Source organism: Theropithecus gelada, chromosome 4, assembly GCF_003255815.1.
Source record: "Theropithecus gelada isolate Dixy chromosome 4, Tgel_1.0, whole genome shotgun sequence".
Taxonomy (NCBI): Eukaryota; Metazoa; Chordata; class Mammalia; order Primates; family Cercopithecidae; genus Theropithecus; species Theropithecus gelada.
Genome location: NC_037671.1, coordinates 60,688,869 through 60,702,457, shown reverse-complemented (window position 1 = coordinate 60,702,457; position 13,589 = coordinate 60,688,869). Strand labels below are relative to the sequence as shown.

The 13,589-nt window shown below is 33.5% G+C and overlaps 1 protein-coding gene across 2 annotated transcripts in view; it reads left to right on the top strand.

The window, feature by feature from the left end:
• Positions 1 to 13,589, top strand: part of KHDRBS2 (KH RNA binding domain containing, signal transduction associated 2) — a 588,458-nt gene that overhangs the window by 530,955 nt on the left and 43,914 nt on the right. For both annotated transcript variants that reach the window (XM_025383028.1, XM_025383029.1), the window contains exon 7: positions 5,212 to 5,294. In XM_025383028.1, coding sequence (XP_025238813.1) covers positions 5,212 to 5,294 — 83 coding nt within the window. The remainder of the gene's footprint in view (positions 1 to 5,211; positions 5,295 to 13,589) is intronic.

Sequence of the window (13,589 nt, the reverse complement as noted above, 5' to 3'; positions counted from 1 at the left end):
TCTATTTTAGTGATTTATCTTAGACCATCATCAGCACAATGCATATTTTTGCTTGTCTTAAGAAAACCACATAAATTTGGTTTCCTAGAACTATGGTTTTCTTTTTCTATAACTTTATTGGTCTGAATAAAAACTGTATTATGTAAAACATTCCATGTTCTATCTTTACTCTTCCCTACGTCTTATGAGTTTCCACATCTGGGAATCTCATTCGGATTCAGGATTTGAATGCAGACAGAATAACGCCGGAGCCCATGCCTTTTATGGCTCTGCGGTTGTCTCTCCCTGCCCTAGCTGCTAGAACACTCTTGCTTTTTTCTCACTTCTTCAGAAACCCACCTACTACTTCCTTAGTGCTAGCATTAGGAAAACGATCTGATTTATGCAATAAGAATATACCAATGAATAACTTACAGTCTGTTTTTAACATTTAGGATGCAGTGTTGGCATCTTAAACATTGCGATGCTTTTCATTTTGTGATGGTTGTCTAATGATAGTTTACCATTTTGTAGTGCTATACATTTACATACATACATATATATTTATAAATATTTATATACATACACATTTCTTAATAAAATGATAGTTTTAAAAATACATCAAGTATTAGAAAAATATCCCCATTTACTGTCCCTTTTACAGTAAGTACAGATATTTGGAGAACATTGCACTATATATGCTTTATGAAATTTTAGGTTAACAAGAAAGATTTCCATCTACTCTGTGGATTTTCTGTGTAACATTTAAAGAAGTAAAAGAGTAAGTGAGGGAGTAAAATGAAATAATCTTCCTGGGCCAAATAGTAAAGATATTCTTCATAAATAGAGACAATAGCTCTGTGTATTTATTATTTGAAACAATTATCTTTTAGTGGTGATTAATTTATGTTAATCCATATCTACAGTGGATAAGAATAGTCTCCTTTGGCTAATTTAACAATTCAATATATATTTGTTAAATTACCATTCTATGTAATAAACTATGCTAAGTACTACAATATATCCAAAAGATTATAAACTATGATATAGTCCTTGCTTTTCAGAAGCTTCAATTCTAAAAAGAGAGAAAATTATAGAAAATAAATACAGTATATGTTTAGGTATTTTAAGAACAATGAGACAAAACAACAGGCTATTGGAATTTGGAGAACTAAGTGTTAATAATATGTGGTTAGTAGAAAGAGGAAAAGATTTCTGAAGATGATATTATGTAAAATGACCTTGAGGAATCAGTAGCATTTCAACAGATGGAAGTGGGGGAAGCATAGGGATTTCAGAAGCCCTAGAGCCCTGAAGACAAGTACCTACTGCCATCCCTGGTTCTCGTACCTCCCTGCTCAGAAATAGAAACACAAAAATAAAGTGGAACAGAACAAACAAATTAAAACTGTTGCCTCCTGTTGGAAGCTAGAGATCTTGAGTCCTGAGTAAGAAATAAAGGTGAGTGAAGCCATATTTCTATAATCTTGGTGAAGGACTAAAAGCCCGATTCCTAAAAATAAGTTTGCACCCCTTGGAGCACCTGTGGATGTCCTCACAACTGACCAGGTGGATCCTCAGGATAGAGTGCTGGACTGCCCTGACTCTTGCAGCTCCGGAAAGCTCCGATTATGATATTAACCCTTGTCCCGCCACAAAGGAGATGAGACCTTGGGCTAAGAATAGCATGCTTAAACTATACCTGAGAACACAAAACATCCACTCCACATCCTAACAGTTGTTTGTGTGTGTGTGTGTGTGTGTGTGTGTGTGTGTGTGTGTGTGTGTGAAGTAACATAAAAATAATAAGAGATATCATATAGGACAAAAAAGTAAATTTACTATGCCAACCCAGAAGACTCAATCTCACTAGTAAGGGTTCTAAAAAAAAAAAAAAAGAAAAGAAAAAAGGAAGAAAGAAAAAAATATGGAGAAACAGTTTCCACAACTGAAGAATATAAGCCTCTAGATTGAAAGAGCTCATTGAGCACCCAACACAATGAATGAAAAGAAACACACACACAACCATTCAGGTTGTTAAATTCAGTTCTATTATTTCCCTTACTTATCTTCCCAAAGTAATTTCATTATAACTTTTTATTAGTCAATATTAATATTATATACACAAAGGCATTGCATGCTATAATTTCAGAACACCAGAGATAAAATTGTAAAAGCATCCAGAAGAAATAAAAAAGAGACAAAACAAATCTAGGTCATGTGTAAGTAATCGGACTTCTCAACTTTAACATGGAATAGTAAAAAGTATTGTACCAAAGCTCTCAAAATTCTGATTAAAAGTCATTTTTTTCAGCCTAGACTTCTCCACCCAACCAATTAAGTATGAGACAACAATGTAAAAATTTCTAGTAACATAAATGTACAATACAATATCACATATGTAACATTCTTTCAAAAATATTAAATCTGAATGTAATTATGAGAATAATCAGACAAATACAGAATGTGGGGTGGTGTACAAAACAGTTGGTTTGGACCACTCAAAAAAGTGGGAAGCAATAAAAGGTTGGAGAACTATGCTAGCTCTAAAAACATTAAACAGATATAATCATCAAAGGCAATTCAAAATTCTTTATTGGGTTCTGATTTTTAAAAAATAGCTATGCAAGATTAAAATAGCTATAAAATTCATAAATACTTGGGACAATTGTAGACATTTAACTAGGGACTTCACAGTAATGTGAAATTATTGTGATTTTTAAGGAGTAATAATAATATATTTATGTAGAAGAATGTCCCTACACTCAGGAGATAAAAGCTGAAGTATTTGGGGATAAAATATCATGTTTCTGGAACTAATTTGCAAATGATTTCTTTAAAAAATGTATATATAAGGTAACACAAATAAGACAAAATGTCAATAATTGTTGAATCTAGGTGAAGGGTAGATGAGTTTCCATTGACCTCTTGTTCCAACTTTTGTATAATTGAAATTTATCACCAAAAAAATAAAAACAGAAAAGCTACAGTGAGTAGGGGGGCAGTGTAAAGCTAAGCAAAAAAGAATCAAAATATTTTTCTCCAAAATGTCTCTTAATAGAGGTTATTGAAAGAGATGTTTCAGCCAGAAATTAAAGCAAGGAAAAGATGGAATCTGGCCAAAGGAAATTCAATACCAACAATAGTGAAAGAGGCCTTAGGAAAACACCTTGGCCTTCAGGCCTAGAAATTCATCAATGTGGACCAGAGTGCAATGACACGGTTCTTCCAGTCATAGTCTCCATGTTACACATAAAAACATTATGGATGAGCTGATGTCTTTGAATCTTAGAAATATTACTGCTAGTTTAATATGACCATTGGGACAACTGATGGAGGCATTTCTAAATATTTGGAAAACCAAGAAAATAATAAGATGAATGAATAATTATCAACTTTGGAAGAAAGGAAAAGGTGTATGAGAATAAAAACAGAATTATATTAAATAATTCATGTCATAAGAGGATACAATTATGTATTGTCACTCAATAATATTAATATTGACTAATAAAAAATTATGATGAAACTATATTGGGAAGATAAGTAAGGGAAATAATAGAACTAAATTTAACAACCTGAATGGACAGTCAATAGAAAATGACAAAATTTATAAATCCAACAACAATCACTTAGCTGTATTACTTAATAACACAAAAATAAATACTAAAATAATCAATGAAAATACTGAAAGAGAGCTGAAGGTTAAAGGAGAACAAGACAAGGAACTACTATTTTGGGACATAAACTTGTTTGTATTATTTCTAAATAATCTGCATGTAATTATTTTAAAAATACTAAAATTAACTGTAGAACATTAAAACTTCATATGTAAATAATAGCATTATATAAAGGTTAAACCACATGAAAATGAAGAAATAAATAAATTTTTTAGAAGTTTGTTAAGTTGATAAATATATTAGTCTTTTCATTAAATGAACTTAAAAGTGTTAGCCAAGGTTAATGTCAAAGATTTCACATGTAGGTATTTTCTACTGAAACTCTTGAACACGATGAAGAGAGATTTGTAAGCCTCCAGAAATGAAAAGAATTTATGAAGTGGTAGGGTAGGGTGGAGGGTGGAATTGTATTCCAGGGAAAGAGATGCACCAGCACCAGGCACAGAAAACCTGAAGGTTTTTCCAGAAGTAGGGAATAATCGAGATGGATGGTTAGTGTTTAAAATTAATGACCACAAAGAGAAACAAAACTAAATCATTCAGAGTGACTGATAACTGGAGTGTATAATTACTAGCTTGTTTGAACATGCTACTATGACAAATCTGCATTAGCTTGTTAGTGTAATTTACTCGAGTAATAAATCTCATCACATAACATTATTTTACTTATTAGATTTAAAAATCATATAATGTACACAGGTACACAAAGTCTTTTTTTTTTTTTTTGAGACAGAGTTTCACTCTTGTTGCCCAGGCTGGAGTGCAATGGCACAATCTCAGCTCACTGCAACCTCTGCCTCTCAGGTTCAAGTGATTCCCCTGCCTTAGCCTCCTGAGTGACTGGGATTACAGGCGTACACCACCATGCCTGGCTAAATTTTTTTGTATTTTTTAGTAGAGATGGGGTTTCGCCATGTTGGCCAGGCTGGTCTCGAACTCCTGACCTCAGCTGATCTGTCCACCTTGGCCTCGTCAAGTGCTGGGATTACAGGCGTGAGCCACCAGGCCCAACCACAAAGTCTTTATTTCACTTATTCTTTCCTTTTTTCTTCCCTCTTTTTTTCTTTTCTTTATTTATTTTAATCAGCAATGACTCCATAATTTTTACTGAAAGCTGACTACAATTTAAGGATCCTGTAGTTTATAGTTTCTGTCTTAATTGTGATTATTAAAAGGAGAAGAAAAAACTCCCAGTGGGGTAGTAACAAACATGTTAACCCCACCATTAGGTTATCACAGTTGTTCTTGTATACCCAAATAGAAAAACTTATTTTGAATTTCTTAGTCATTATTATTGAGGAAAATTGTAAATAAGTCTTAGATAAGTATTGCTGCTTCAGTGATATGCTGAGTTTAATAAACATTAATACCTGATCAATGAAATATTATTTAAGATTATTTGAGAATTATTAATCTAGTAAAATGTGATATGTGGTTACTTACCCAACATAAAATCTAAACCAAGATCACATTGTGTAAAATTGTGCTAACTGAAAATAGATCAAAGTTAATCAAATTGATTGCTAACAGGTGTTTCTACCACTTTTTGTCTCAGGGTTATGATGATGGCTACGGGGGTGAATATGATGACCAGACCTATGAAGCTTATGATAACAGCTATGCGACCCAAACACAAAGGTAAGGCATTTGCTATCTAAAGCAGCCTTCTCTGAATTATCTCTTATCAATTTTGTTTCTTGAATCTGAATGTCAATTATATCATGTGAGGATTTCTAGTAGTGTTTTTCTCCATTATCTCTCTGAATTATTAAGTTGCTTACCAGACTGTGAGAGGTAAACTATAATAACCTTGCAACTGCAAACAAAGAAATAGTAGTGTGTCATTCTGAGACTAGATGATCATGGTAACCAATCAACTCATTAAATAAGCTTGCATTTAATTAAATGTTATTTTTAGATTTTTTAAAAAGACAATAATAAAAGTAAGGCACTTGTTCAATGTAGCTTTTTTTTCCTAAAATGTCATATTGATTTGTAAAGATAATAAAATGTCATTGGTACTCTGGAAAGAGGGAAATTCTTGAAACATCTTAGGGAATCAAGAATTCCTTTGCTTTCTTGATAGATCTCATATTGATTGTTGAATATATCTCTTTAGATTGACCCAAAATTTGGGATATAAATGATTGTTTACTTCTTCAAAGTCAGATTTATTGAGATGTTATTTACATATAATGAAATTTGCCCATTTAGAATATAGTTGTATATGTTTGGCAGATGCAAACTACTGTGTAACGACCACCGAAGTTAAGATATACAGCATTTTAGCATCCAAAAATGCTTCTTCATGGCCCTTTGTAGTCAACTTCTCCCTCATCCTCAGGCCCTGGAAACCAACTATCTGTTTTTCGTTACCACAGTTTTACCTTCTCTAGAACGTCTTGTAAGAAGAAGCAATACAATAATGTAATGTTTGAGTCTGGCTTTTATTTTTGTTAACTATGAATAAAATAGATGTAAAACAAATGCATTTTTAGAAAATTCAATCACCCACAGGTTTTCTTCTTTAAAATGTTATAAATTTCATAGGAAAATACAGGGGGCCTATGTGATAGTTAAGTGAGTCTCCCATTTATGTGATTGACAGAAGCCAATGGAACTTATTGTTGCAAAATCGTTATAGCATTGATCATTTATTGGCCAACTTTATTGGCACCGATGGAGACTTAATTAATAAACCTCCTTTAGGACTTAAGTAATATTTGAGTGAGGGGAAGTGGCAAAAAAGAAACAACTTTAAGGTCATTATAGATTAGAAGAAATCTACACGTATTGAGGAAGTTTGAGTTTTCCATGGCGTGAGTGACAGCACAGTAAAAGTATTGAAAGGAAATTTTATTTAGAGGGAATACTGTGGGCAATGAGAGATAAGTGTGAACTGATACCTTTAAAGCTAAGTATGACTTAAGTTATCACTGTAGAAATGACCATCACTGAAACTGAATAATTGGTTAATTTGTAGTAAGTTAAATAGAGAAGCCATCATGAGCCAAGAGCTTTTGTGGTAATATCTTAATTGTTCCAATTACATATTGGAAAACAACACAGTTATTTAGGCTTAGGGTAATTTTTGCATCACATTACAGATACTGAACAGAGTATTATATGCAAATTGGCTACATGTTTAGACCATCTGTGAAAATTTTCAATCAAATTGTTAGTTTATCATTATACATTAGCACATAAAAATAGTGATAACAAAGTTCCATAACTAGTTTCAGAAACCCTTGATAGAAAATGTGGTTACCATACTCGACAAACACAATTAGAATAGACTAAAATAATTTCTTGATGCAGCTCTATAGAGCTACATTTAAATAGAAGACATTTTGGAATAATTTTCTGAAAATGAGGGACTTTCTCTCTCTTATGGTGAGATTTAAGTGGGCTTAACTGACCCTAAGAAACAAGAAGAAAAATATGGGATTAAGATAATTTAGCTTTGAATATCTGAAAAATAAATATTAGAATTATTGAACACACACACACACACACACATAGTAATGGCTATATACAATAATTTTAGAATAAAACTTGCTTTAATAAAGTATAATTTATATGTAAAGGGACATTTTCTACACACTTCTGCTGTCTTCCCTGTCTCCTTTCCTATCCACTCAATTTTTGTAGCTAAATCCTTCCCATCCTTCCAGCCCCAGCTCAAAAACCAACTCTTCTAAAAAGTCTTTTCTTTATTGTGTTTTGGGGAATAATATGTTTCTGCCCTGAATTCCAATAGCACCATATATTTACTTTTCTATAGCATTTATTTCTCTGCCTTACGTTGGGATTATTTGTGTACATGTCCCTTATCACTTTCACTATTTGTTCCAAATCCTTTTCTAATACAGCCTCATGTCTTTCACAATACCAGGTACGAGGTCTTTCATGGGATACGCACTGAAGGGATAATTGTTGAGTATGTGAATGTGGAGCCTAATATGTTCTACACTATGGGGATACAAAATAAGAGCCTCATTCCTCAAAGAGAATAACAAAATCAGAATTACATATATCATATTTACTGACAGAATATTTATGTGCTTCTCTGATACTTTACTGTTAAGCCAGAGGGACAAAGAAAGTAGGTGATGCAATTAGTTGCAGTGATGCTAATGTCTATATTACAATAATGATAAAATGCCTATTTTGGTCAAAATTATATCCTCAATACTAGTACAGTTTCTGGAACACTAGAGGTTCTCAATAAAGATTTGTTGAATAAATACATGAAAAATGAGTAAATGCATTAATTAGTAAACTATTTTTTCAGAAAACTCTGTGAAAAATAATTTTTTTTAATATCATGCCATTTTCTAATTGAAATAGATACACACACTAGAGTTCTTATTAGGTAAGATGTTTAATGCCTGCCTTTAGATTTTTTAAAATCAATTGTATTTTATCAAAATTAAATTTTGTTCTCTAAAAGACACTGTTAGTAAATAAAATGGCAAGCTACAAATTGTGAAGCAATATTAGCAAAATATCTATTTCTAAAGAATATCTTTGATTGTATCCAAAATATGTAAAAACTACTAAAACTTTAGAATCAGATAAATAACCTGACTTTTTAAAAAATGGGCAAAAAATTTGAAAGACATTTCACCAAAGAAGATATACAAATTGCAAGTAAGAATCTAAAATATGTTCAACATCATTATTCATTAGGAAATTTGAAATTAAAACCACAATTAGATACTAGTACAGATTGTGGAATGGCTAACATTAAACAGATTGAATTATCAAATGTTAGTGAGGATGTGGAGCAACTGCAATGCTCATATATTGCTGATAGGGATGTAATACTGTAAACCACTTTGGAAAACAACTAGGCAGTTGCTTATGAAGGTGACCTACATTTACCATATGACCCAGCAACTCTTCTGTTCAGTATTTACCCAAATGAAATGAAAACATTCATCTGTCATGAAGGTTTGTTGTACAGATTACTTCATCACCCAGGTTTTAAGCCTCATACCATCAGTTCTTTTTCCTGATCCTCTCCCTCCTCCTGAAGGTCAAAAGGCCCCAGTGTATGTTGTTCACCAATGTGTGCCCATGTGTTCTCATCATTTAGCTCCCACTTATAAGTGGGAACATGTGGTATTTTGTTTTCTGTTCCTGTGTTAGTTTGCTAAGGATAATGGCCCCCACTTCCATCCATGTGCCTGCAAAGGACATGATCTCGTTCTTTTTTATGGTTGCATTGTATTCCATGGTGTATACCTACCACATTTTCTTCATTCCGTCTATCAGTGATGGGCATTTAAGTTGATTCCATGTCTTTGCTATTGTGACTAGTGCTGCAATAAACATACACATGCATGTGTTTTTGTAATAGAATGATTTATATTCCTTTGGGTATATGCCCAGTAATGGGATTGATGGGTAGAGTGGTATTTTTGACTTTAGGTCTTTGAGGAATCATTACATTGCCTTTCACAATGGCTGAACTAATTTAATAATAAGCCTTCACTTATATTCCTGAATGTAAAAGATTTTTTAAAAAGAAAATATAGTAAGGAAGAAGAAGATAAATACAGCCACCCAGAAATAGCTGTTGTGAACATTTTTGGAGTATCTGTTTATCAATGTGTCATCTTTTTATCTATCTTTCATGTGTGTTAATACATCTACCTATATTTGAAATCATATATTACAAACTGTTTTTAAATTTAATTTTAAGTCACCAGCACATAAGAACATCTATCTATGTTAATAAATACATGTCTACAACATAATCTTTAATGGCTGTAGATTGTTTCATTGTATGATTGGATCACAATATAATCATTCTAGTACAGTTAAATGTTTAAGTTATTTTTTAATTATTTATAACTCTAAACAAATATATGATTAATATCTTTGTAGCTAAATCTTTTTTTTTTCTTCAACTTTTATTTTAAATTCAGGGGTCCATGTGCAGGATGTTCAGGTGTATTACATAGGTAAACAAGTACCATGATGGTTTGCTGCACAGATTATCCCATTACCTAGGTATTAAGCCCAGCATCCATTAGTTATTCTTCCTGATGCCCTCTCCCCCTCCACAGCCCCCCTCCACGAGGCCCCAGTGTGTCTTGTTCCCGCCGTGCGTCCACGTGTTCTCATCATTTAGCTCCCCCTTAATAAATGAGAATATGTGGTTTTTGGTTTTCTGTTCCTGCATTAGTTTGCTGAGGATAATGGCTTCCAATTTCATCCATGTCCCTGCAAAGAACAGGATCTCATTCCTTTTTATGGCTGCTTAGTATTCCATGGTGTATATGTACCACATTTTCTATATCCAGTCTATCATTGTTGGGCGATTAGGTTTAGGTTGATTCCATGTCTTTGCTATTGTGAATAGTGTGGCAGTGAACATATGTGTGCATGTATCTTTATAATAAAATGATTTATGTTACTCTGGGTATATACCCAGTAATGGGATTGCTGGGTCAAATGGTATTTCTGCTTCTAGGTCTTTGAGAAATCAACTCACTGTCTTCCACAACAGTTGAACTAATTTATGCTCCCACCAACAGTGTAAAAGTGTTTCTTTTTGCCTGCAACTTCACCAGCATCTGTTGTTTTTTGGCTTTTTAATAATAGCAATTTTGACTCGTGTGAAATGTTACCCATTTTGGTTTCAATTTTTCTCTAATGATCAGTGATGTTGAGCTTTTTTCATGTTTGTTGGTCACATATACGTATTCTTTTGAGAAGTATCTGTTCAGGTCCTTTGCCCAGTTTAAATGGGGTTGTTTGTTTTTTTCCTGTAAATTTGTTTAAGGTCCTTGTAGACTCTGGATATTAGACCTTTGACAGATGGATAGGTTGCAAAATTTTTCTTCCATTCTGTAGACTGTCTGTTCATTCTGATGATAGCTTCTTTTGCTGTGCAGAAGAAGCTCTTTAGTTGGATATCATTTGTCAATTTTTGCCATTGTTGCAATTGCTTTTGGCATTTTCCAAAAAACCAACTCCTGGATTCATTTATTTTTTGGAGATTTTTTTGTGTCTCTATCTCCTTCAGTTTTGTTCTGATCTTAGTTATTTCTTGCCTTCTGCTAGCTTTCGAATGTGTTTGCTCTTGCTTCTCTAGTTCTTTTAATTGTGATGTTAGAGTGTCAATTTTAGATCTTTCCAGCTTTCTCTTGTGGGCATTTAGTGCTATAAATTTCCCCCCTACACACTGCTTTAAATGTGTCCCAGAGATTCTGGTATGTTGTCTCTTTGTTCTCATTGGTTTCAAAGAACATCTTTATTTCTGCCTTCGTTTCGTTATGTACCCAGTAGTCATTCAGGAGCAGGTTGTTCAGTTTCCATGTAGTTGAACAGTTTTGATTGAGTTTCTTAGTCCTGATTTCAAGTTTGATTGCACTGTGGTCTGAGAGACAGTTTGTTATAATTTCTGTTCTTGTACATTTGCTGAGGAGTGCTTTACTTCCAATTATGTGGTCAATTTGGAATAAGTGCGATGTGGTGCTGAGAAGAATGTATATTCTGTTGATTTGGGGTGGAGAGTTCTGTAGATGTCTATTAGGTCCCCTTGGTGCAGAGATGAGTTCAATTCCTGGATATCCTTGTTAACTTTCTGTCTCGTTGATCTGTCTAATGTTGACAGTGGGGTGTTGAAGTCTCCCATTATTATTGTATGGGAGTCTAAGTCTCTTTGTAAGTCTTTAAGGACTTGCTTTATGAATCTGGGTGCTCCTGTACTGGGTGCATATATATTTAGGTTAGTTAGCTCTTCCTGTTGAATTGATCCCTTTACCATTATGTAATGGCCTTCTTTGTCTCTTTTGATCTTTGATGGTTTAAAGTTTGTTTTATCAGAGACTAGGATTGCAACCCCTGTTTTTTCTTTTTTCTTTTTTTTTTTTTTTTTTGTTCTCCATTTGCTTGGTAGATCTTCCTCCATCTCTTTATTTTGAGCCTATGTGTGTCTCTGCATGTGAGATGGATCTCCTGAATACAGCAAACTGATGGGTCTCGACTCTTTATCCAGTTTGCCAGTCTGTGTCTTTTAATTGGACCATTTAGTCCATTTACATTTAAGGTTAATATTGTTATGTGTGAACTTGATCCTGTCATTATGATATTAACTGCATTTTCGTCATGAAATCTTTGCCTGTGTCTATATCCTGAATAGTATTGCCTAGCTTTTCTTCTAGAGTTTTTATAGTTTGGATTTTACATGTAAGTATTTAATCTATCTTGAGTTAATTTTTGTATATGGTGTAAGGAAGGGGTCCAGTTTCAATTTTTTCCATATGGCTAGCCATTTCTACCAGAACCATTTATTAAGTAGGTAACCTTTTCCTCATTGCTTGTTTTTGTCAGGTTTGTTGCAGATCAAATTGTAGGTGTGTGGTCTTATTTCTAAGTTATTTATTCTATTCCATTGTTCTATGTGTTTGTTTTTGTACCAGTATTGTGCTGTTTTGGTTACTTTAAACTTATAGTATAGTTTGAATTCAGGCAGCGTGATGCCTCCAGCTTTGTTCTTTTTGTTTAGGATTGTCTTGGCTATTCAGGCTTTTTTTTGGTTCCATATTAATTTTAAAATATTTGTTCTAATTATGTGAAGAATATCAATGGTAGTTTAATGGGAATATCATTGAATCTATAAATTACTTTGGGCAGTATGGTCATTTTCATGATATTGATTCTTCCTATCCATAAGCATGGAATGTTTTTCCATTTACTGCTTCCTCTCTGATTTCCTTGAACAGCAGTTTGTAGTTCTCCTTGAAGAGATCCTTCACTTCCCTTGGTACCTGTATTTCTAGATATTTCATTCTTTTTGTAGCAGTCATGAATGGGAGTTCATTCATGATTTGGCTCTTTGCTTGTCTATTGTTGGTGTATAGGAATGCTAGGGATTTTTGCATACTGATTTTGTATCTTGAGGCTTTGTTGAAGTTGCTTATTAGATTAAGAAGCTTTTTGGCTTAGATGATGGGTTTTCTGGATATAGGATTATGTCATCTGTAAATATAGTTGGACTTCTTCTCTCCCTATTTGAATATGCTTTATTTCTTTCTCCTGCCTGATTGCCCTTGCCAGAACTTCCAGTACTAAGTTGAATAAGAGTGGTGAGAGAGGGCATCCTTGTTTTGTGCCAGTTTTTAAGGGAAATGCTTCCAGGATTTGCCCATTTAGTATGATATTAGCTGTGGGCTTTTTGTATCTGACTTATTTCGAGATATGTTCCTTCAATACCTCATTTATTGAGAGTTTTTAAAATGAGGGGATGTTGAATTTTATTGGAGCCCTTTTCTGCCTCATTAGTTCTGTTTATGTGATGAACCAAATTTATTGATTTTTGTATGTTGAACCAACCTTGCATCCTGGGGATGAAGCCTCTTGGATCATGGTAAATAAGTTTTTTGATGTGCTGCTGGACTCAGTTTTCCAGTATTTTATTGAGGATTTTTGCATTAATGTTCATCAGGGATATTGGCCTGATGTTTTCTTTGTTTGTTGTATATCTGCCAGGTTTTGGCATTGGGATGATGCTGGCCTCATAGAATGAGTTAGGGAGGAGTCTCTCCTTTTCAATTTTTTGGAATACTTTCAGTATGCTACCAGCTCATCTTTGTACCTCTGGTAAAATTCAGCTGTGAATCTATCTGAGATTCTGGTCCTGAGATATTTTTGGTTGGTAGGCTATGTATTACTACCTCAATTTCGGAACTCGTTATTGGTCTATTCAGGGATAAAATTTCTTCCTGGCTTAGTCTTATGAAGGTATATGTGTCCAGAAATTTATCGATTTCTTCTAGATTATCTAGGTGTTTATAGTATTTTCTGATGGTTGTTTGTATTTCTGTGGGGTCAGTGGTGATATTCCCCTTAACATTTCTGATTGTGTTTATTTGATTATTTTCTCTTTTCTTCTTTTTTAGTCTAGCTAGCAGTTTA